At 40.6% G+C, this 25,126-nt stretch overlaps 2 protein-coding genes across 7 annotated transcripts in view; one reads left to right on the plus strand and one right to left on the minus strand.

Annotated features, from left to right (window-relative positions):
* EPS15 (epidermal growth factor receptor pathway substrate 15) overlaps window positions 1–4,034 on the minus strand; it is a 68,555-nt gene extending 64,521 nt beyond the window's left edge. For 2 of the 3 annotated variants that reach the window (XM_041483068.1, XM_041483064.1), the window contains exons 1-3: window positions 3,897–4,034; window positions 628–741; window positions 419–538 (exon numbers count right to left, since the gene is read on the minus strand). In XM_041483068.1, the coding sequence (XP_041339002.1) occupies window positions 419–499 (81 nt within the window). In that variant the 5' untranslated portion in view covers window positions 500–538; window positions 628–741; window positions 3,897–4,034. The remainder of the gene's footprint in view (window positions 1–418; window positions 539–627; window positions 742–3,896) is intronic. The other variant, XM_041483066.1, reaches the window with a different exon arrangement.
* OSBPL9 (oxysterol binding protein like 9) overlaps window positions 3,916–25,126 on the plus strand; it is a 57,105-nt gene continuing 35,894 nt past the window's right edge. For all 4 annotated transcript variants that reach the window (XR_005956425.1, XR_005956426.1, XM_041483069.1 and 1 more), the window contains exons 1-3: window positions 3,916–4,048; window positions 11,358–11,408; window positions 15,363–15,441. Coding sequence is in view for 2 of the 4 variants with exons in the window: in XM_041483069.1 (XP_041339003.1) it covers window positions 3,938–4,048; window positions 11,358–11,408; window positions 15,363–15,441 (241 nt within the window). In the remaining 2 variants the exon portion in view is untranslated. The remainder of the gene's footprint in view (window positions 4,049–11,357; window positions 11,409–15,362; window positions 15,442–25,126) is intronic.

The raw sequence follows: 25,126 nt of genomic DNA on the forward strand, positions 1-25,126 counted from the left end.
CATAAGCAATATGCAAAAACAGAACAGGGATTCTGAGACTTCATGACTTGATTCCCATACAACGTGCTATAATTTGATTTTTCCAAAATATGCGAATATGGAGTCATTCAGAAGACTCAGAAAGGTCTGCATAACCCTCAGTGAGGTTCCTCATCCCTGACCAATTTAATGAATTTATGACAATTCATTAAAATCAGAGAAAAACTAGATTAAAATGAACAGGATTGGGAAAATGTATTGCTAATGGCTTTTATTTCACAGAATCATAGAGGAATTGGCAAGAAAGGCCCAAGAGAATTATTTGTTTACTTCAGAAACCAGCTACTGTCCTCCTTCCACCGTCTTGTTGATTTTTTTCATAAACATTTGTATTAAAACCAGTGACAGTATAATAAATCTATTCAGAAAATCTACTTACAATGGCACTTACTGTCATACTTGATTTAATTATCCTCTTTGAAGAATGACTGCTTGTAGGGTGAAGGTGATTCTCTCCCATCTATCTTCCTCTCTGTAATCCCCTAAACCAAACATAATTCTGAAGAAACAAAATAAAAAATGTTTAGGCTCTGATAGTGCTCCTATTCTTAGTGTAGTTGGGATGAATATAGAAGGACTAGAAAATACCTGTAAAGGACAGTAGCTGGAGACTGAGGATGGCACAGAATGCTCCATCTTCTACTTGATTGTAGTTTATTACTGCATGTTACCCGTAAAAAATAAAATGGAGGGAATGTTTCCCTGAAGGTACAAATAAAAGACATTATTTGCTATCAACAAGCGAAAAAAGAATCATCCACTATCAGGCTAAAACATAAATTGTTAATTAGGATGATTACGTTATCAGTAATTGACACAATGAACTTACAGGACAGGCAATACAAAATTAAAGTACCAGCAGATTTCTGAAGTTGGAAAAGAAACTGAAACAGAATGTTATTTGTTCTCTTCTCAAATGCCTTCCTTATGTTCCTCAGAACCCCAAGCAATTGCAGCTGTTGGGAGAACCAAAAGCCACTTTCACTGCTGCCAGTCACACTCCCAGACACCCTGAAGGAAACCCACAAGCCACAACTTCATCACTGAGGTTCTTCTGAGTTCAGCCATAACTTCAGAAAAATTACAACAGAAGAGCATTTTCTTCATAAAGAATCAGATTTCCAGTGTTCTCTTGCTTCCATTGTCTACCCTGATGCTTCACTGGTATTTACTCTGACCAGCAGTTTCTTCCTTTTGGCTAGAAACCATGAAGATTTAAACTGCAATGGGCAAAAATGTAATTTACTGGACAAGCTTGGACAAAGAAAAATAACATAGAAGGAATTTTTAAAAGTAGAGTGCAAATTGGGATGTCCTGGAAAAGACAGGAAGGACTGGACATATCTGAGGTTTCCCCCTACATTCCTGCTGGGACAGTCTGAGTACCCTGGAGGCCACTTCATGGTCAGGAAATGTGTGTGTGGCTGGGCCAGTGGCAGGAAAATGGAACTGAGACCTCTGTGAGGCAAGAGAATGGTGCTGGACAAGACTTTCAGCTGATGGAGCAGTGCAGGAAACAAAGGCAGCACAAGGCAACAGCTGCTGCCTTCAGCCCAGTTCTGTTACCTGTGTAGCATGTTATTCTCTCAGGTGACAGAAAGTACTAAATGTTACAGAGGGTGACACTCCAGTCTGAATTAAGGTGTGTAAAATATGGAGAACATCACAATAAAACTGTCTATAATTACAGAAAATAACAGCTCTTTGTAACTGATCCAGATGGAATTCAGACAGAACATGTTAAAGCAAACCAAATTCTATTAAGAAGATTACGGCACATTGCCGATTTCAGTTTATTGATTTGTTTAAATGAACTAAAATGTTTGCATTGGTTTTTTCAAAAGAATTCTAATAGGCCCCAAGAATCTTAATCAGAAGGATCTAAGTAGTTCATCCTAAATCCTTCAGTAGTGCCCTCATGATCCATGTTCAATATAGGGGAGTTATCTGACAGGCACAGAACATCCTGGCATGAAAGTGCATAAACTTGTATGATACACCCTGGATGCTCAAAGACTGTCATTTCAAACGTATTTATTTCAGTTTGTGTGTGGCTTTCTGAAAAACAATTATTCTCTGATCTCTGACAAATTACTTTAGGAGACTATCCACACTACATTTCTAAAAGAAACCTTGAGCTGAATTCCCCCTTTTATACCCGTTAACACAAATTTTCCTACTCTAAACTTTTAGCTAAAACGAGGTATCTAAAATACATGCTTTTTCTGTGGATACAAGCCTTTGTCACATTTCCCCCCAAAAAAGAGTCAAAGAGAACAAAGAACTACTAAGATATGCAGTGTAAACTGAAGTTCAGGAAACTCAGCCTCTGGCAAACCAAGGTAAATAAAAAGCTCTTCTGTGGAGAATTTCCTATTGTAGATGTTCTGCCCACACACAGGTTTTTCAGGGTTAAGCCGGGAGGGTTTTTTTTTACCATGAGTTCTTTGCATTGTTTCAACTTCTGTTGCATAATAGAGCCAAAGGAGTGATCTGAGATAATAAAGCTCCAGTCCAGCTACAGCTTTAACTGGCAGCACTCGTAATGTTCTGGCACCATCTGATGTTTTTTGTTTTGCTTGCTTGGGTATAATCTCTAGGCAGCCCCGCTTTGTTTAGTCAGTGAAAATAAAGAACAAAACCAGACTACTAAGGTCATATGCAGCTTGAAAAAAATGTTATCTAAATTAACAAGCCGGATTTCAAAATCAGATTGTGCATTAGGTACCTTAAACTGATAACCCTATGCATAAACACACCACCAGGTGACTCCAAGGAGTATCAATGCTCCAAATTCCCACTGGTGACAAACCAGCGTGATTATTTTTCACTAAAGGGCTGATTTTCTATTAAATTTTGTCTAACTTAGTATAAAGTTGCACTAAACCTACTTCAGCGTGACTGTAAAGGCATTTAAATAGTAAAAGAATAAAAAAGGGCTATAAAGGGGAAAAGGAGAAAATGTTATAAAGAACATGCCAGACTGCATGATAAACACAAACCTCATGGTAAAAACACTACTTCTGCTGCTTTATTGTTGATCCCTAGGAAGGAACATGAGCATCCCTATGGGTCCTTGGAAGTTTTCATGTTAAAGCACAGCTCAAGTTCTGTACTTATGTCAGAGGAGATCAGTGCCAAAACCATGCCTTGTTCTGAACAACAGATTTGCAATTGTCCGTAGCTCCTGGGGAATTCATTCCACATTCTTGGATCAGTGCACAGGAAAGCTGTGTCACATTGAAGCCTTAACTTTTAAAGGTCATCTCGAGTCATTAATGGGTTTTAGACACTGTGGACGTGGAGCGCTTTGAAGAGAAGCCCCCTCGGACTCCATTGTTAAACCCACTTTGGTTTCGGCTTAAGGCACTTCGGACACGCAAAAAAGCCGAGAGGCAGAGGGACAAGTACACCAGCGAGAGATGCTCAAAGCTTCCAAGCGGTACCAAGTGTTTTAGACAGGAACTAAAAGGTTCCGAAGCGCTTTAGGGGACACGACGACGCCCTGCCGCCCTCACACTCCGCAGGGCCAGCGCGCCGTGCCCTCACGGCACCGCCTCACAGCCCGGCCTCGCGCCTCGCCCTCTGCCTGCCCCGGGGCCGCGAGGAGAAGCCGCGGGGATGGAATCCCTCAGGCAGCGCCCTCAATGCCCGTACCCCGAACTCCATCCCTCGGGACACCGGGGCCGCCCCCGCCGGGCTGGGCTCGGCTCCGCTCCCCTCATGGCCCCTCCCCGCTGCGCGCGCAAACACCGCCCCCGGGGCAGAGTAGCCCCGTGGCCCCTCCCCGTCGCTGCGTGCCCCGCCCCTCCCCGCCCGGCGGCCGCCGAGTCTCTCCCCCGCTCCGCTCCCCTCACCGAACGCGCGGCGTGCGCGGCGGTGCCGGTCCGGTGCTAAGATGGCGTCTATCATGGAGGGCCCGCTGAGCAAATGGACCAATGTGATGAAGGGCTGGCAGTACCGCTGGTTCGTGCTGGACTACAACGCGGGGCTGCTCTCCTACTACACGGTGAGGGGCGGCGGGCGGGCCGGGCGGGCGAGGAGGCGCCGGGGACCGGCTCAGGCGCAGGGTGGGGGCGGGGAGGGGACTCGGGGCGTGCGGGCGCCCGGGCGGCCAATGGGGAAAGAGGAGGCGGCGGGAGCGGCCAATGGGGGAGGAGGAGGCGGCGGGAGCAGCCAATGGGGCGGCGCTGCGGGGAGATGGAGTGGCGGGGGCGAGCGGCGCTGTTGTTGTTGGCGGCGGGCGGCGCCGCCGGCGGGAGCGGCCGCGGGACCCGCCCGGGCTCTCCCGGCGGCTCCGGGGCTGCGCACCCTCCGCGGCCGGCCCGTGCCCCACCCTGTCCCGGAGCCCTGCTCCGTGCTGGCCGAGCGCTGCCGGGTCCCGCTGCCCCGGCGCTCCCCGCCCTGTGCAGCGGGAACTCGCGCTGGCCCCGATCTGGGGGCTCAGCCCAGCCCGCGGGCGGTGCCGCCCTCCCGGGGCCGTGCGCGCCCCGCGCTTCGTTCCCGCCGCTCGCGGTGCGTTACGGCCGCGCTTGGCGGGCTCGCTGCTGCCCGGCAGGTGCTTCCCAGAGCAGGATCGACTTTCCCGTTTTCGTTCAGGACTTCCCGCTTCCCAGCACGAACTTTTTACTGCGGTGTGTTAAGGAACAGTGATGCTTTCCTTAACTTTTTTTTTTTTTTTTTTTTTTTTTTTTTGCATAACCCCTGACAGATCCTGCCTTACTGGCTTGTTCGCCTTCCTTGTTCATATTTTTACATCACTTACAAGTATTTTAATGGCACGAATTAATTTTTTTCAAGGATGCACCCTGAAATCTGAAGGCTCGCTGGGTGAAATGCATCCATGCCCCAAAGTTTTCTTCTCATGGAGCAATTAGTGTATCAGGCTGAATAAAACACATACAAATTAAACCTGCAGTAACTTGTAATAGATGCACAGCAAATAACTTGGCATATCACATTGTCTGCGAAGCTTTGTTCATACAGAAGCATTGCATATGAAACTTTTTTCCCTAAATCTGGATTTCCATCATACTGGGAGAGAGCTTCTCTCCCCAGATGCAGGGGTAAGGCTCTTGCCACAGAACTGTCACAGGTTCTCACTTTTGTTCATGTGGGTTCAAAATCTCTCAGCTGGGATGTGGATGGAGAAATGGAAGTGCTTTTATAGTTGCTGTTTAGTGGCTCTTCAAATGTCAGCTGCTGACAGAGATGAATTAGTCAGTGTGGTCTAAGTAGCAGTCCAAGGTGCAAAGTCATTTAATGCTCAGCTACAGAAATAGAAACATTTACTGATGACTAGTGAGTATAATTATAATTCTGGATATTGCACTGACTTTCATCCTGTGGTCTTCAGCTGTTTAATAGAATTATATTATTTAATTTTTTTCCTATGACTGGGTACCTCTACATGTACATTATACTTTAATTTTGTATAATTTATTATATTCTCTGTTAGTATAACAACTTTTAGTTCAAAAATTTAAAAATCTTTCTTTAGCTATCTATCCTAAAAAGTTCAAGTTGGGCTCAAGGAGTAAAATCATGTTCTCTGCTTTATGTAGCTTTACCACTGACAAGTGGCTGCAGTGAATTCCTTCAGAATTCCTTCAGAATGCTCTTCCCATCCATGAGCTCTGTCTGCACGTATGTCTCTGAAGTGCTTGCTGGGCCATTCTCCAGACATCTGAATTCATTCTCTTACCTAAAGCTGTGTCCTGCTGAGACCTGCCTGCCAAAAGATCCAGTCCTTGGGCACACCCTCCTCTCCCTGTGTGCTGGCAGGGCTGCTCCCAGGGCAGCAGGCTCAGCAGGAGCAGCGTTTGAAGGATAACTCAGACCCAGTCCCAGCGGATCACACATCTCTCAAGAACCAATCCTACCCCTGAGAAGGTGGTAGGGCACTGTTTGCTTCAGCTTTAGTGTTGGTGTAGTTTATGAGGCTCATGAACAGCATTGATTTGAAACGTTGGCAGGTTGGGGATTTTATTTAAATGGGGCGATGGCCTGTTGTGCTCTGCACAGTGTTGGGAAGGAGCTGTGTGATCAGGTGCACAGGGCTCCCTCTGCACCAGTTTCAGGCTGGAGCAGTGGAGTTGCCTCACTCTGCCTGGGTGAGTGTGGCTGGGCTGCTGTTTGAGCCCCTCCCAGGAGTAATGCACAGCTGGGATGGGCTGGGATGGTTCCAGCCCGGCAGTCTGGACACAGGATCTGGAAGCAGTTTTGTTGGTACCAGGGATTACAGGTACCTGATCAGCCTGTGCCTGCTCATCGTCTCTCCAGGCTGCTCAGCCCATTGCAATCCAGTAAGTTCTGCAGGCAGGAGACACTTTGTCCAGCAGATCCCACAGCCTGTTAACCTTTGGCTGGGGAGCTGTGGAAAACTACAGGCACATAACTCCTGATGCAGCTGAACTTTCCATTAGAGCCTGAGCCACAAACTTCTTCATAGGCGTGTCCGTGCACTCCTGTACTCAACCCTCCTTGGTAGTTACTTAAAATAGATGGCAGAAAAGCACCCTTAATGTGAAATAAACATTCAAACAGAATTAGTGTGCAATAGCACTGCACTCTGGGGGGAAATTAAAAGGTTATGCTTTGTCTTTTGGTGGAGTGAATGGCTGTTACCCTAAGTATGTTTTGGATACATACACCAGGAGCAAATTATTTTAATGAAATTCCATTTCTGGAATGATTAAAACTTCAAAGGAGCAAGTAAAAAGATTTTACATCAAGTCAGAGGCTGGAAAAAAAAGAAAAAAAATGTAATGGTCACATTTATTTATGTTTTCATTTGTGTGTTCCCTGCTCTGTACTTGTATTGCAGTGAGCAATAGTAGTGCTACTTGCATGTGTGAATGTGAATCTTCTCATGTGCATTTACAAAGTGTTTAACAAACACCTTCTATCCAACTTGTTAAATTGTTGGCTTTTTTTCCCACTTCTGTAGTCCAGGATCTTTTTTCTCATTCAGATTTTAAATATTCATCCTCAAATTTTCTTATAATTAATTTTGTGTAAGGTTACTTATGAATTCTGTAATTTACAGAGTATGATCTGGGCTTGTCATCCAAATATTGTTTTCAAATGGTTTTGCTTAAATAAGTGATTGATATCAGTAAATGGCCACTTTTTTTTTTTAAGTGAAATATGAATTAAATGACAGTGTGCCATTTTTGCCATTTTGGATCAGTTTGACCAATGGATTGACAAATTATTTTTTTTTTCCCCACAGTATTCTTGGATTTGTGACTCTGCTCATATTTCAAGTGTTTTCTCTTAAGGGAATAACTTCTATATGTAAATTACTGAAGCATTGTGGGTTTTCAGTGTGTTGTTGGCTTCACTGAAATATTTAGCAGATGAGTCTTGAACTGGCTCATTCCTGCCTTCTGCTGGTGCCGGAGCTGTAAAGTTGTTCCATGAGCTGGATTCCAGATGAAAACTAGCTTTGTGCTGGTTTATTTTTTCAGCTGAATTTGTTCTGCTGTTTGTTTTGTGCATGTCAGTGTAGAAACGTGTGTGTTGACATTATGCTGGGAAGAGAACATGAAGACAAAGAAATGGTCAAGGAGGAAGGGGGAGTTGAATGCAATTTGCTTTTTGACAAAACTGTAAGTGAACTTGTAATAATAAAAATAATTCCGAATTTATGGTCACAGGATATAAAATATTGTTGGTTGTCATACAACACTAAATTGAATTTTCAAAGGGGACTGGAGGAATGGTGGGGCTGGGAGCAGCCTGTAAAGTCTTTAAATTGTTGAGGTCTGTTTCTGCTTAAAAAATGAGCTTTGCCTTAGGATTTGATGAGAAAAAATTACTGTTATGGAAAGTCATCCAAATTTAAGCTTCTTTGGTAGATGTAGATAAATTGCAAAGATTACTGTTTATAGATACAGCTTGTTCCAGGTTCTTCATCCTTAACAGGAAATAAATGTCCCAAGTGGTTTTGCTCATCTGTGTGCTTGTTAGGGATTTCCATGACAGCACTGAGTGAGTCAGAAATGCACCTCTTCAAGTTCTGCCCTTCTGTGCAAGCAGAACTCACGCCTGAGAACTTTTGGAAGCGAAGAGCAGCTGGGTTTTATTTGAAAACTTAAACTTTGCACGCAACAGCTACAACTCAAATGAAACAGTAGTACTTCGAAAGATGAAGGAGGGCTGGGGGTCTTTGGAGCTTGGGTTAGGATTCTAATTTTGTTTTGGTTTCTTTAAATAGGCCCAGTCATTATTTTCATTTCTCTTAAGAAGTTGTAGGTGTAGGTTACCTGAAATGCCTTATGTTAGATCAGTTCTGTATGTGATCAACTTCACAGTATGGATGTAAAAGAGAAACCAATAAAGGCCACATCTTTTTGGGAGATACCTAAATTCCCCCTGAAGTAATACTCTATAGCTTTCTTCATTTTTACAAGTTTTCATTTGAGTTTCAGCTGAAATTTATCTCATATTGCTGTCTGCTTATAACCTGTTCAAGTCCTTTATCCTCACAATCAGTACAGTGTGTATTGAAAGCTTATGGAAAATGTAATTTTGTCTGGTTATAAACTGAGCACTGAAAAAGATAGCTGCATATTAAAATTTTAAATATAAAAGGAAAGTAAAATGTGGGGGTTTTTTATTAGCCACTTAGAGATGTCTTTCTGCTGTATGAGTTTTTGTTCAGTGAAATGGAACCATTCCTCAAAGAAGTTATGGGGTGGCTTTATTTTTAATAGGATATATTGGATAACCTCATTTCAAACAAAGAATAATAAGGGGAAGCTAAAAGTATTTGAATTGTATTTTTATAAAATCTTAGCTGGGGAGGGAACAAAATCTAAAATGGCAGCTGAATTGTGTTTTAAAGTGCTGTCCTGCAGCAGCAGTGGGAGGTTTGCTGTCTGCCAGTGAGAGAATCCAGCACTGTGTGTGATGGCAGCTGCCAGCTCTGGAGCTCAGGGAATTCAGATGCTGGAGTGATGGGTGCTTTACTGCACTTAGGTAGGATGAATTCAATTTAGTGCTTTCATATAATTGGTATTAACGAAGTAAAGCTCTGTCAGAAGATGGTGAAATTATGGGTATACAGGCCCACACTCTGACCTGTTACTTATCTTGTGATTCTTTTTGCAGACTGAGAACATTATAGAGTTTAAACTTCATTTCCATTCCATTAAAATGTGGTGGACAAGAAATAGGGAGGCTTTTACTGTATCTTTTGCAGCTGAGTTGGTGGTCAGTGGAAATGGGTGTTGTTGGGATTCTGCTCTCCCTTGCACTGGGAGGAGCTCTCAAATTCTCTGCATGTCACAAAGGGACCTAAACCCTTCCAAACCCAATCTCTTCTGCTGCCTCTGCTTTTTGTCTGCTCTGGTTCTGTGCCTGTGCCCAGCACAGGGAGCTGGGAGGGCTTTGCCTGCCCCGTGGGATCTGGGTCAGACCTGGTCGGGTCCCTGCACTGTTGCAGCCTCAGTCCAGATATTTTCTTTCCTGCTTAGATTATGCCAATATTCCTTCCAGAAACCACCAGAGGGAGTGATAAGCTCTCAGAAGTGTCCTCCCATTTTAGGAGAACTCTCAAGGCAGTGAATATAAAAAGTAAAAGTGTACTCTAGTGAGCTATGTCTCAAATATACACAATTTCTCCTAGGAAATTGTTGGAGAAACTTTGTAACTAGATCCTCTCTTGGGTTTGAAGTTAAAAAAAAAGACCAAAACAAAACAATGCTCCAAAAAGTCTTCCCTATGTACTTGTTGTCTAAAAAGAAATTATATGTCTGTAGAATACATTATGGAGGCACTGGTGGTCTTTACTTCCATTTCACTTTGACCAGCTAATATGTGCTGATGTAAAAGCAAGTAAATTAATACTGATGGCTTCGAACACTCAGAAGACAGCTCTGATAAACTGGAGCCTGAATTGAGTGAGAGGTCAGCTAAGACATTATTTGAAGCCCCAAGTGCTGTACTTGTACGTTATCTTTAGTGAGTAGGACTTGCTAGGACTGCTTCATTCTTTCCTCCTAGCTATATCCAAAACATGTGGCACATAAAGAAGAATTTGTCACTCTTAAGACTGATACTTCTTGTCCTTTTTTTTTTCCCCATTAATGTCAGCAAGATTTTATTGTCTAATTGCTTCAGTGAAAATAGGTCTGGTAATAATAACATCAATATATTGTCTTGATGGAATTATTGATACACTGTTGAAAGAAGTGGGTGTTTCAGAAGATGACAGCAAGAGAATCTGATCATGAGACAACAGTGGCAGTTGTTGTTTTCCTGACTTGAAAGAATGTAGTTTGAATATTTGGATGGCAAGAGAGAAGGGGTTTTATTAGACAGGACTACCTTTCAGATAAGGCTACAATAGCAAGGAATTTATAATTTAAAAACCAGGAAGTGTGTGTGTGGGTGGTCAAAAAACAGCCCTTACCAGAAAACCAAGTATCCAGGATGACCTAACTATTTTCTTTTTCACCTTAAATCGTTTGTGTGTGCTACTTGGGCTTGCCACAATTGCTCAGTTGCAATGGTTACTGTCAGCTTTGCCTGTGACAGTGATGGGAATAGCTGAAAGCTCAAGTATCACTATTTCTAGTTGAGTTGACTGCTTAGAATTCCCTGCTTAGGGAGGAGATTGAAGCTTTTTTCAGTGCTTCAAACAGGTGTTAAAGAAGAGATTGAGTAATTTTGCAAGGTAGGTTAATGTGCAAGTTTGAGCTGTGGTTATGGATATGAAAATTCTGTTTTCTGGTCTGGGTTCCAAGAGGTTAAATGTCTACAAAGGTTAACTTCAAAAACTGAAATAATGACAGTGTGCTGTATTAGCTAGGAAGTAGATTTACAAACAAGTCTAAACATGAATTTTGTCTCTGCCTAAAATGGGTATAGATCAGGGGAAGCTTCTGTCAGATGTATAATTTCATTTGTGCAATTCTGCCTGCACAGCTAGATTTTGTTTCATAGACACTTTCCTAACAATAGGAGAGAAAGGAGGAAGATGTGAATCAGCATACTGCTGATTTTTAATATTTCTCAACTCCTTTCTTCTTCCTTTCCTTTTACTTTATAGAAAGGCGTGGACTGCATTTCTTAAGTATTTCTTGAAGTTACTTAGGAAACTTTTTGAAGTGGGATATTGTATTCTTTTGAAGGATTAATTTTCCATACCATGGTGGTGGGAACAAACCAATTTTATAACAGAAATTGCATCTTGTTTGGTCAGTCACTAAAACATGGTGCAAAAATGCTTTATTCTTTCTCTATTGGTTTGAATAACTTTCTTCTTATGGTATTTGTTAACCCACTGGTCTGTTTTTTTTCTGTTTCAGTCAAAAGACAAAATGATGAGAGGCTCACGCCGAGGGTGTGTTAGACTCAGGGTAAGTGTTGTTTTATTCAGAACTAAATGACTTACTGTGTATAATATGTCCTAATGGAGAGAACTGCAAGGAGACTTTTGAGGTTTGGGCTCTATTCCTGACTCTGCAAAATGCTGAAATAGTGAAAGTATTTAAAGAAAGAAAACGTTAGAGGTCAAGTGACACGCTGGACTATTTACATTCTATAATTTATATATGGTATAAAAATATTATACATTTTATATGGTATATTAGAAGGCATTCTGTGGCAGAGTAAGATGGGTTAGTAGTAGGATGCTGTGAAAAATTTGCTCTTTGCAGTTCTCATTTCTCTGTTGGGGAGGTCATGTGTATATACACAGATATATATGTGTCTATGTTGTTCTGTACCTGCAGAAGTCATTGTGAAACTGCTTCCTTCTGTCCTGGTTTGGTTTTCTTCTGTTACAGTGTCCTCCATTCTGCCAGTTTGGACACTCCTTAGGCCTAGGCTTGAGCTTAGTGAAAGGAGAACTGGAAAGGGAAGGGTGAACACTGCTGGCAAAGTTTTTGAAATATAGTTGGAGGGAGGTGTGCAAATTGGGGAAAGAGAGGGAGAAGGTGCAGAGTGGGAAAGCTGAGCATTACCTGTGTGAGGCACTCTGGTGTGGGACATTTGACCTTGACTGCTGCTGCTGTAGCTGGAAATGGAAGTACTAAAGGAAGGGGAGACTGCTGTGATGTCTTTGCATGTGCCCAGTTCCTACCTCGTGGTCATGCTCGTACCAAAGCTATTTCTTCTTGCACAAGTCCTATATTTTTTCCCATTTCTCATAGAATTTCTGGTTCTAGCATGCAGCAGCTGGAACAAGTGAGGAGTGAGAATGACGGGTATGAATGGGAGCATTTTGAAAGTTGAAGGAAGAGAAGTCTAGAGAAGGGGATCTGTGGTCTTACAAACAGTGTGATGAGTGTTGAAGGAAAACTGCATTTTCCAGTTACTCTTCCTTCTGTTGTTAGGCCTTTCTAGTCTTTCTGTGGGTACCTCTAGCCTTCTGAGACTCAGAGAATCCCCATTAACTTGGATTCCAGATGACTTCTTTGCACTTTGCCTTGCTTGATGTATTGATATAATTCCGAATTTCTTTAAGGGAAATGTACACACAAACCACTGTCTAGAACAAGACATTCCCAAAGATTCATGAGGGAGGTTTTTTCATTGTGCAGAAAAATTCAGTCCAAAAAGCCATGCCTGCTTTAATTGTGCTGTGAGCCTGTCACTGTGGAGGATGGCCTCAGCCTGCCAGTTTAGGAAATAATAAAAATGAACAATCTGTTCAATATTGCCTGGTCCATCTTTATATGTATTTAACATAAAACAGCCACTTTCTCTTCTCCCATCTGTCACTCTTCCACCACAAATTGTTCTTTGGAGTTTTCTAAAAACTGATGGACTCCCCCAGCCTTTCTCTGAATACATGTGATTTGTTTGTTTGGGTTTGTTTTTCGGGTTTTTTTTTGTGAGGAAGGAAGGAATCTTCCTTTTTCTGCTTTTGTAAAGCAGCTTCCCTGGCAGATGACAGTGATACTGATAGATGAACAGATGGGCTTTTGCAGTCTGAAATTCTATCAAAGAGGTTTTCTGTTTAGGGTAATTGTTGATTTGTAACTGTAGGTGTGAACATAAACAAACATGTAACTTAAGCAATTTGGCTAAGATATTTCAATTTCTCTTGAATGGATTATGAAAAGCTTGTTCCTCACCTTTTTGCTCATGATACACATTTCATAGGCCTGAAATTTCATCTTCAGATTCTTTTGCTGATTGTCTTAGTGTACTTAGGAAAGTGTAGTCATAAAGCATTCTGTGTCATCTGCACTATGCTTATGTCCTGCTAAAGTTTTCTGGAATATCCATAAACTGGAATATCCATAAACAAATAAAAACTCTTATTTTTAATTTTACTTGTTCATATGTATTATCTGCATGACAGAGGAAGCATTTGCTGTGCTTCTGGCTCAGAGCCTTTGCCCCAGTGTTGCAGTGACAGTATGTTTGTGCTGAGTTCACAGGCCCAGGGGAGCTCTCCCTGCTCCCACACTTGGGATGGGGCAGCACTCAGCTGTCTCAGTCTGTGTTTATGTGAGTTTTACCTGTATCCTCTGGGGAGAGTATCTTGGTCATGGTGACATGAGGGCCAGTCTCTTCTCCCAGGTAACAAGAGACAGGATGAGAGGAAATGGCCTCAAGTTGCACCAGGGGAGGTTTGGATTGGATATTAGGGGAAATTTCTTCACTGAAAGATTGGTCAGCCACTGGAACAGGCTTCCCAGGGAAGTGGTGGAGTCACTGTCCTTGGAAGTGTTCAAAAGATGTGTGGACGTGGCACTTGCAGTGGTAATTCAGTGTTGGACATGGTGGCACTGGGTTGAACATTGGGCTGGATAATCTTGGAGCTCCTTTCCAACCACACTGACTGTGGTGCAGCTTCTGAGGAGAAGGATATTGTACAACTTGCAGTGAACTTCTGATTTACTGCATAGCAAAATATGTACTTAAAGTGCCAGATATTTATCTACTGGTATGTTTAAAAGAAATCTGGTGGTTGTGTCCTGGCACTAAAAGTGTTCACAATTGCACTGGCTTGGATATACTTTTTAGGTGCCTCTTTTATAGTGGTCACAGAGCTGTCTATGGAAAGCCTATGAGGAAGATACTCTTGGAGAAGTTAAGTGGCACATTTTATCAGTGGAGGGAAATAAAAAGCCAGCTTTGAGCTATCCTTTCCTGCCACGCTGCCTTGGATTACAGATGGTTGGTGCTGTTCTTACCTGGGGCTGGGCTGGTCCCAGCCCTGCATGACCTGGTCCCACAAATCCCATGCAGGGGCTGAGAGGAACCTGTGTGGGTAACAGTGCCTCAGCTCCCTCTGCCCCCAGGTCTGGACCCAAACCATCCTTAGGTTTTGGCCAGCCTGGAGTAACCCTGGCCCCCAGCCCTGCAGCTGCTGGGAGTGCCTGGCTGAGAGAAGGAAGCCCTGGCTGGAATTGACTCAGGGCTCCTCCTAGTGCTGTTACTCTTTGTGTACTCCGAGAGTAAAGGCAGAATTTACCCTCTAAATAAATATGTGCATCTTCCAGGGATGTCTGTCTGTTTTGTGGGATGGGGAAGATGCAACAGATCCTGGTGCTGTGTCTCCTTGGAGAAGGAGAAAAGAAACTGAGTCAATCCGCTGGTGATTTTTGAGCTAAATATTACAATTTATTGGAGCTGGCAGAGACTTGGAATTGTCCTTTTTTTTGTGTCTTCTCCTGGGTGAAATTGTTATTTAAGTATTGGAGGGGGCAGGAATGAAAATGTGGATAGATTTGTAAATAGCTAAGCACAGATGGTCTTTAATTTATTTGCATTTTCTTGTAATAATTAGTGAAGAATTAGAAGACAAAGCTAGTTGCTTCCCATATATCCTGATTACTTACTGTTAATATTTACTTAGGGACTGAAAATTAGATCATGCAGTGTACCAGTGACATGACATGATGGGCCAAATTCATTCTGCTAGAATGATTTATTTTTTATTACAGGCTGGTAGATAAAATCAGGTCAAGAGCTTCTTTTTGCAGAGTACTTAAGAATTATTATTTTTATACACGGAAAATATATATAAAATATTGCTTCTCACTCTTTAAAATGTAAGTTGGAACGTAGCAGGGAGCTGCCGCAGCATAAAGCCACCGTTACAAAAATAAAAGATGCATATTATTATCCTGATAATAGCTTTACAAACATTCACTGTTTTTTTTCTGCAGCTAAAAATATATTGTTTTAAAGAACTGACTGCATCCTATGACTGAGCAGAGAATCCTTCTGCTCTTTACTGCATTCAGTTTGCTTCTAATTTGTCAAAGCTTTTTAAATTCCAGTGGTGTAGTGATAGAGTGTCTGCTGCTGATGTCACTGCTTGCCTTATCAGGATTTTGTTCTTTGTTTCACAGGGAGCTGTGATTGGTATAGACGATGAGGACGACAGCACCTTCACAATAACTGTTGATCAGAAAACCTTCCATTTTCAGGGTGAGCTGAAAGAAGAGATTGTTTTTTCTTATAATAGATTCCACTTGTATTTGATGGATGATTTTAAATGTTTGGCAACAGAACAGCATGAATGAGCACACTGAGAACATTCTGGATCCAGGGGTGCTGCAGGTTAGGCAGGGATTTACATCTGCAGTGGCTACATATGTGCTAGAAAGAGACTGTAGCTCTGGCAGGATTTGGAGATGAATAATGTAAAGAATAAATCACTCAAGGGGAGAAAGTAATGTGCTTCTGATTATGGGTTTCTGATCTTCGTTATCAAGATACAGTGATGCATTTCTTTATGAAGAGAATCAAGACTGGTCTGAAGGTTGCAATTTGTATCCAAATAGAACTTAATGCTCAATTATGAGGAGACTAGAGGCAACGTTTGGCTTAACGGTGGAGCTTTGCTTCAAGATTTACCAGCTTGCATTCATTTCATCTACATTTCTGTGTCTTGTCTGCCAGTCACCATTTCTCTGCTATTATCCTTTTATTCACATTTCCTAGCACCAATGCCATCTGCCACTGCTATGTTTCGTCATTGCATGCTATGGCTCACCGGTAGAAAGGGTAAGGCTCTATATAATTGCTATGTACTCCTTAAATGATTTTGTCTGCAGCAGTAGGACAAAATACTGTGCTAATATTGAATAGAGAACTTCCCTTTTCTGAGTGTTAAAATCCTAGGGAAGGGTGATGAAAATATTTTGCAGCTAACATTTATTAGTCCTTTTGTTTTTCCTCTAAAATGCAGTGACTAAATAATTGCTTTCTATAGAGCTGGAAACTGTAAATACCCAAGAGGCACACTTGCATTTAAGCAGTCATTCTAATTTATGTAAACTGAAATAATTCTATAACTTATATTGTACTGTGCCTATTTTTAAATCAGTGATTTGCAACTGGGACTTATCATCAATACTGTTGCTTTTGTGAGGTCATTTCTAATGATAAATATTAATTGTACACCATATTGTCACTGGCTTCTGTATTCCTTGTGCTGTAGTTTTTCCTAAATGCTGCTGCTGTCCTCTGGCTTTTCACTGCATTAAGCCTTATAAATATACCTTCATAATGCTGAGCTCACAGTGATACTTAAATCTACTGTTCCCAAGGATAATTGTTAAAATGCAAGCTAATTGCTAGTGCAGTAATGGAATGCTGTACTAGGGCAGTCTCTCAGTCCTACAAAGCTAAATACTGCTGAATATTTGAGAACTTGATACAGGTAAATCTGGAAATCTCTAATCTTTAGTTGCTAAGATAGACATTTTTTAATACATCTTGTTTTCAGTGATTTGTTATGTGCTGTATTCTCCTTTGGGTAGCCAGATGTCTTAAGAAAACTGATGGTATTTGACATAAATAATGTTCTACTCTAAGTAATATTGGTCATTTGTGAACAGCAATGTTGTCACATCTCGTGCTCTATAATTTCTCTTTCTCTGCATTCCATATTAGGCCAGGATTTATGTGTCCTCCTTTAGTGTACAACTAAGATATTGTACACTATTTTCTGTATTATGCTTTTTCTATTAGCATATTATGAAGATAATGTCCCTGATACCCAGGAAATTATAATGACACAAGCACAGTATTAATATACATGGATTTAATGCAAACATATATAGGTACAGGTAAGATATGAGTCCTGTTATATTTCAGTGTCAAAAAATGCTCTGTGGAACTATATATGTAGTTCTTACAGCCACTGTAAATGCATTCTCACCTCATGCAACCTCTGTCATATTTATGTCAAATTTTTGTACATTATATTAAATTAATTCAGTATTATACAGGTTTTAACTTATGCAAAATGTAGGTCACTTTCAGTCATAAATGGCAAGTGGTTAATAATGTAAATATTACAAAATATATGCTGAGACTACATAGGGTACGTAGGGCAAATTCTGGGAATAATCCAAGAAAACATGTAAAATTCCTAACAATTTCTTCCTAACTTTTAATACCTGGTTAAGATAGAGCTTTTGTTCTGCAAGATAGTCATAGCTATAAATTCATTTACCCTTTATAAAAGAAGTCTTGGACAAGAGAAGACTGCAGGAATGGCAACTTACAGTCCCTTCCTTCCTTCTTGCTGCTTTCCTGCTTTCTCAAGGACAGACAGGGATTCAAAGAAGCTGGAGCCTCTCAGAGGAAAAACCAGAACTTTAAAAATCCAAGCTTTCAGAGATCTCCTGACCTGAGTTGGGGTCCCGTCTGCAGTGGAGCAGTTTCTCTTGCAGGGTCTCCATTCACTCAGACTTCAAGTACTGATTGATGCCTCAGTGAAATTTTGCTGACAGCCAGTGATAGAATTTGAATTCTTGAAAAATTAAAGAAAAACTTCATTCTGGGGTAATTAATTACTTCTTAATGTCAGTTGCTCGAAATTGCACATCAGACTAACACTCTAGAGATGGAAGTAATGAGATAAAGGGCAAGTAAGTAATTTAAAACTGCCTGACCAACTTCTCACATGGAAGTTGATTCCATATGTGTGTGACTGAATTTCTGAAGTGCCAAAGCTCCAGCATCTCCCACTAAGATTTGCCTGTCACTGGATTTTGGCAACTTCTGAGTCTTTCTCGAAGAAAAGTTCGTGTTTTGTTTCTGCCTGTGACAATCTCCCTCTTTTCTGTTCTCAGCTGTTCTTCCTAGTGGCCATCCCTGTGTTGAACATTAGTGAAAGTTAAAAAATTTTCATTACAAAGATATTGCAGGTTTTGAAAGGTGACTGGGGTACATCCCAAATGGGATCCATGTCCTTGGTACCTGGGTGTAAAGGACAGAAGTTAATTGAATAAATATTGGCAGTAAAACAAACAGCATGTTCAGTTTTTACTGTCAGCTTGGCTTTAGCTCTGCCAGAGTGCCCAGCAGATTCTTTCCCTGTATTTTATTGTTATGAACAGGTATATTGATGCTTGTTCATACTGCAGGGGGAAGGGAGGTAGAATGACATCAGAAATTTCAAAATAGATATAAAAGTAGTGTATTTTATCTCCTGATTGCTCCTTGTTTGGTCATGCTGAATATCCAGTTTCATGGCTTGCTTCTTGTTAGGCTTCTGAATTAGGCAGATCTTAAAGTATTCCCTCATGGGTTTTTTCAGATTAGATGCAAAAATCCATTCAAGTTGCTGTGAGACATTTGGGATAATACTTTTAGTTTAATTTACCTTCCTGTCAGGAAGTTTTTTCTTGGTAATATATTTTTCCTTGCTGCAGTACATGTCCCTTTTCTAAATGTTCCATAACTTTCAAACACTGTGGGGGTTGGGTTTGTTTTTCTTGTAACATTTTCATATCATCACCAAGCTTTAAGCTCTTTCCATTTAGAAATTCACTTCTTCAATCCTTCATATTACTTAGCTGTTCTTTCTCCTCACTGGGATGCTTGTGACTTAAATTCAAGAGTGGGAACATGATGTTCAAGAGACTCTGGCAAGGGTATTGTTGTATTTCTTCTTGATATTTGATTTTCTGTCTAACCTGAAGCAATAATAGCTTCTATCTGGACTGAAATACTTCACTAAACGCACATTGTATGCATAAAAAATAATTCATAGTTTTTAAAAAAAAAATAAACTCCTACCTGAAAATCCAGCTCTTATTCTTACAGCCTGCAGTACAGTTCCTTGGAAGGCAAATCAGTTTTGTCTCCCCTGCTTTATGTAATAAAGAATGGAAAGATTGGAAGCAGTCCAGTGCATTGATCTGAGATGATTGTGCTTTAGCTTTTGTCTTTCCTTTCCTATTCCTGCCACAAAAGTATCTGAGAAATGAAGCATGAATGTTGCTGTGCAACTTACTCTCCTATTACATGAAAGCTGTCAGCTGGTAAAGGTAGATTTCTCCTTTTTTTTCCCATCCTTTCCCAGTTTTGTAGCTTGATTTGTGTCTGCCCACCATCCCAGCTGAGGAAAAAGGGAGACATGCCCAGCAAGAGGTTGCCGTAATGCTATAAAAGCAAGGATTTTTTGTTAATGTGGGAGGCATTATTATTGAGGATATACTGGATATACAAAGCCTTGGTGCTGAGCAGTATCAAAATATGAGATTTTAAGTATTTGTGTTATGTATCAAAATTAATAGTATTGGTTTTATACCTGTGTTTCAACATTACTTGCAGAAATAGTCAATATTTATAGTCTAGAGATCTTTGACATTGTCCACCAAATAGATGACAGGAAGCTGACTGCTCTTGTGGTAGGAAGAGGCACTTAAGTCTATCACATTACCTGATTTAAATAACGATTCATAAATTGCAGCCTTTAAAAACAAAAAGTTTAAGAGCATTTAAATTTGATATTGAAAAATGCCTAGAGAGAGACTTTGGTGTGAATTCTTGGTCTATAGTCTATGCTGATTTCTTCACTGATGTCTGTAAGTGCTGTGACAACATTGTTTGTCCTAAGTTAATGTTTTTCTGGGTCTTTTAGGCTTCTGGTGGTGCTGAAACAGTGAATTCCTCTGTGCTCAACTGTGCTTTTATGTTGCAGAGGAGGATGAGCAGCTGTGATCTGAGTAAAGCTGAGCTTTCTGTCACCCTCCCTTTACCTGACCAGGTCTGGGCTGCATCTCATCCTCCCTTGATTGGCATAACTACAGAAATTCCTCTGTGAGCCAGAGCTAGGTTTACCTTTGCAGTGATTTTTCTGTCTTCCCTCTCTTCCCTCTGCCTCCTTTTTGCTATTGATGTATTGCACTGGTATTTTGAGGGGTTGGGACATGTGACCAGAGTGCAGGGAATGCTGCAGGGTTGTGCTTTTCCTGTTTCATGCACCAGCAGCATCCTGTGTTATAATTGTTTTCCAATCACCCCATGGTTATGCCATTTTTAATAGGACTTCCTTTACTCAATTGTTAAGGTCATACATAAACACCTCCTGGGTTTCTGTTTTTAAGGTTGAAGCTGCAGATTTCAAAATGTGTGTTAAACTTGAGAGTAGGAAAGAAATAATACCTTGAAACAGTATCTGTGTGAAGTGTTGGTTTGTTTGGGTTTTTTTCCTTTCTCTGGAAGAAATTGTTACTTTTAACATAAATATGAATCTCTTCTATCAACTGTATATGTGATACATGGCAAGTATTTTGGAAAGGGAAAAATGGCCAGAAAAGGTCTCACTATAAGAAGGGGAAAGATACTGAGTAGTAACACTCTTTTCCTTCTGTTTTAACAAGAAATTCCAAATAGCAATAACCTTGAGTTTGACCTGTTAAATTGACAACGATTTTATTGGCTAAGAAAATGGTTATATTTTTGTTCTTCTATTTTGATTTTTTTTTCAATTCAAGCCAAAATACGGTTTCTGCCTTAAACTAGTAGTTTCAGAGCTTTGTGGGTGGGATCTGCAAGGGAAAAAGTCCTTTACTGTGAGGGTGCTGAGGCACAGGTTTCCAGGGAAGCTGTGGCTGCCCCATCTCTGGAAGTGTTCAAGGTCAGGTTGGACTGGGCTCTGAGCAACCTGGGGTAGAGGAAGGTGTCCTTGCCCATGGCAGGGGGTTAGAATGAGATAATCTTTAAAGTCTCTTTCAAACCAAACCATTCTGTGATTAATTTTAAATGCAAACATACCCTAAAAGCCATTTCCATAGAATATACCGTATGAAGTATTGTTTAGTGCTGCTATGATTAATATTTAAGTATTACTCATTAGTGAAAAACCATATGTTTGCAGATTTGTCCCACACTCAGAAATGTTTAATTACAAAATTACACATTATATATGGATTTCCAAAGAGAACTAATAGCAACTTGATCATGTGTTTCCTTTGTCACACAAGTTTCCCCCCAAAGCTGTGTTTCTGGGCTGACTGTAAAGCTTGCTAAAAAGGCTTTTGAGTTTAGGTAACAATAAAAGAACAGTTTAGTTGATTTCTCAAGATCACAGATGAATCTTCCAAACACATTGTACTCAGGAGATCTTTTGCTGTCTTTTGTTTGGGCATGACTTAGTGTCTTGTGACTGCACAGGAGTTTCCTGTAGGGACAGGGAGCTCAGGCTGGTCGGACACCTGAAGAACAAAAGGAGGCTTGATTTATGTGTGTGGGTGGAGAATGGCATCAGGAGGAGGGAGAATAATGATTGGGACAACTCCAGAATTATGATATGGAGGAAATAATGTTCAAGCTACTGCCAGATGTGGGAGCTGCATGTGTTTGGGTGCAAAGGGTATTTGTGGAAGTCCAGTGTTGTGCCAGGCTTCTGTGAAACCCTTCTTCATCTGGCATGTTTTTTATGGTTTGAAAGGCCTTCAGTGACTTTAAATAGCAATTTATTTAGCCATGGAACAGTCCTGTGATGCTGACTTTTCCACCTTATTGAGCACTGCTGATGAAATCTCTCTCCATTGAGACTGGTGGCAGTCTCAATCCTATCGATCTCAGTGTAGCCAGGATTTCATCTCTGTTATCAGAACTAATAGCAACTTGATCATGTGTTTCCTTTGTCACACAAGTTTCCCCCCAAAGCTGTGTTTCTGGGCTGACTGTAAAGCTTGCTAAAAAGGCTTTTGAGTTTAGGTAACAATAAAAGAACAGTTTAGTTGATTTCTCCAGATCACAGATGAATCTTCCAAACACATTGTACTCAGGAGATCTTTTGCTGTCTTTTGTTTGGGCATGACTTAGTGTCTTGTGACTGCACAGGAGTTTCCTGTAGGGACAGGGAGCTCAGGCTGGTCGGACACCTGAAGAACAAAAGGAGGCTTGATTTATGTGTGTGGGTGGAGAATGGCATCAGGAGGAGGGAGAATAATGATTGGGACAACTCCAGAATTATGATATGGAGGAAATAATGTTCAAGCTACTGCCAGATGTGGGAGCTGCATGTGTTAAAGGGTATTTGTGGAAGTCCAGTGTTGTGCCAGGCTTCTGTGAAACCCTTCTTCATCTGGCATGTTTTTTATGGTTTGAAAGGCCTTCAGTGACTTTAAATAGCAATTTATTTAGCCATGGAACAGTCCTGTGATGCTGACTTTTCCACCTTATTGAGCACTGCTGATGAAATCTCTCTCCATTGAGACTGGTGGCAGTCTCAATCCTATCGATCTCAGTGTAGCCAGGATTTCATCTCTGTTATCTGGTGATTTGTGTGTAAAGATACTACACTAGTTCTGCACTTGGCTGAGAAAATACAGGAATTTTGCATACAAATCAGTGGAAGTTCTGTCAGAATAAAGGCAGCATAATTGACTCTATTGACTCTGTGGGTGTAATAGACTCTTCTTACTGAGTTCTGCCTGTAAGTAGGTCACAGTGAATGAAAATAAAATATGCATTTCTTCTTGTGACAGTGTGGTGTTTTTATAAGTAATCTAGTAAATTTTTCTCACTAATTCTTCAGGTTTTTCTTTCATCCTAATGCCCATATAGATGCACACACACAAAAAAATAAGCACCAGTATGCAGATTCTGAGGTGATATATTTTGTGTGTATTCTGTCTTCCAAGTACTGCTGTGCATGACCTAGAAATGCTGGTGGTAAATGCTGTATCGTGGAGCAGAGTTGTTAAACTTGTTTATATCTAATCTTTAGATGCTATCAAGCTTAGGCTGGAAAAAGTAATCTGTTTTATGCTGTACTTTAACATTTGGTATACGTTATATAAACACATATAATCTCTCCACAGCTAAGTAAATATTGTAGGAACTCTAAATTATAAAATTTATTCTCTATTTGGAAAATTAATAGAGGCTGAGAGCATCTAATGTAGTTGCATTTCATTTGACTTCTTATCCTCATAGAATAGAACTTTTAAAAATCCCTGACATATCTGATTTAGCAGTTTGGAAAGTTCAGAGATAAAGGACAGTTTCATAAAACAAAAAGGGAGTTTTTTCAGTTTTTCAGAATTACAGAAATTCTTCAGTAGAAGCAGTAATTCTAGTGTTCACTCCTTTTTTCATTCTATAGTTTTTTCTTTGATCAAATAATTGTTTTTCTTTCTTTGGACCTCCTCTAGGAGAGAGTTCAGATTTTTTTTTAGTATAAGATTGATGTGAAAATATCTTAGGAATAAGCTCGACCAACAGATCACAAAAAATACACATTAAAAAAAATCATATTAAAGCTCATTGTAATAAATGACATACTTTTCAAGTGTGTTTCTCTGAACTAGTCATAAATAGGGCTGTGATCATGTTAAGTACCCTGTGGTTGTCTTAGATATGCCTGAGATGTCACAGTAAATTATACAGGTGTCTTTCAAAGGATGCACCACAGACACAGAGGAGTGAGGGCTTAGGCATATGGGAACAAACTCTAATCTAGCTTGTAAATACTAATTCTACTAGGAAAAAAAAAAGTAAAAATAGCTTAACTGACATAATCACAGTGAATTGCAATGTTTCAGCCATTAATGATTCCAGTCTCTTGCACACAGCAGTGATTATGCAGCTCTGTGTGGATTTAGCTTCTTTCACGTGCAAATGCTCACTGTTAAATTGCAGTAAAAACTGAATTAAAATTCTAGGACTTAAGAGAAAAACACAGGCCCTGTTAGTGCCCTCTCAACTGCAGACATAGCATGGCTATTTTTGTGGGTAGTTACATGCTCTAGCACAATTTGAATTTCAGCTGACCAGGTAACACTTGCATTAACCCCTCAGACTAAGAGCCCCCTTTCTGTTTTTAAGTGTCAGGTAGTTCTCATGTCCAGGTGTCCTTCAGTGTTTCTTGTTTGGTTTTTTGTAATACTGTTATTCTAGAATCAGCCTAGGGAAAAGCAATTTGTTTATCTCTCTTGTCTTTCTTCTCTTTTTAGAAGTTTTGTGCCAGGAGGGACCAGATAAAACTCCTCTATTTTTGTATAAGCACACCAGTGTAATTCCTTGGAGTAGATAAGAATTGCCTTATCCCAAATGTTTTGTCAGAAACAAATTCTGGAGTAGCTTTCACATAGGAATTGAGGAGGGGATTAACTTTAAAGTGGAACCTGGTCAAATAATGGAAAAGTTGGAGTGATTTCAGGGTACTTGAGGCAAGGACTAATGAGCAGGGCATTCTTGTCCCTACCTGCTGAAGAAAGCATCTGCAGATACAGAGTGGATATTAGGAGGTGTGCATCACAACCTTCTTAGGTGCAAAGGTATTTGAACTTTTTCTTTGACCAAAGTTGCCTTCTTTAAATGAAAAACAGCTTGGATATTTAGCTTTCCCTACAGATGGGTAGATAATGATCTCTGACCATTGTGTGTAGATTTTTTCCCATAAATTCTTTCTGAGTGTGTCGACTAATCTCTTTTTTGAATGTTGCCATTGATTTTTTTTTTTTTTCCATCAGTGATCTTTTAGCAGCTGTTCAGTTCTAAATTGCTTTTACCATTAGGGAGCTTTTACTTGCACCTAATCTCACAGCAGCCATTTTGATTAGATTTAATATAATTTTTCTTGCATCTTGCTTTACTAAAAACTGCATCCTGCTGGTTTTCTCCATGGTTTTCTTAAGAGTCTATGGAGGAGAGCCAGGAGGATCTGCTGTTGATGATAGATGGTCTGAAATTAAACCAGTGTCCTGAACAGAGTGCTTAAAAGGTTTTGATGCCGTGTTTCCATGCAGTAAGCAGTCTTCTCATGGCAGTGTTCCTGGATTTATTGTGCCCGAGACTTTCTCTAAGTAGCAGGATTGATGTGTGCTCCCTAAGGATTGATCATGTTATACCAGAAGAT

Source organism: Pyrgilauda ruficollis, unplaced genomic scaffold, assembly GCF_017590135.1.
Source record: "Pyrgilauda ruficollis isolate IOZ18807 unplaced genomic scaffold, ASM1759013v1 scaffold6, whole genome shotgun sequence".
NCBI lineage: Eukaryota > Metazoa > Chordata > Aves > Passeriformes > Passeridae > Pyrgilauda > Pyrgilauda ruficollis.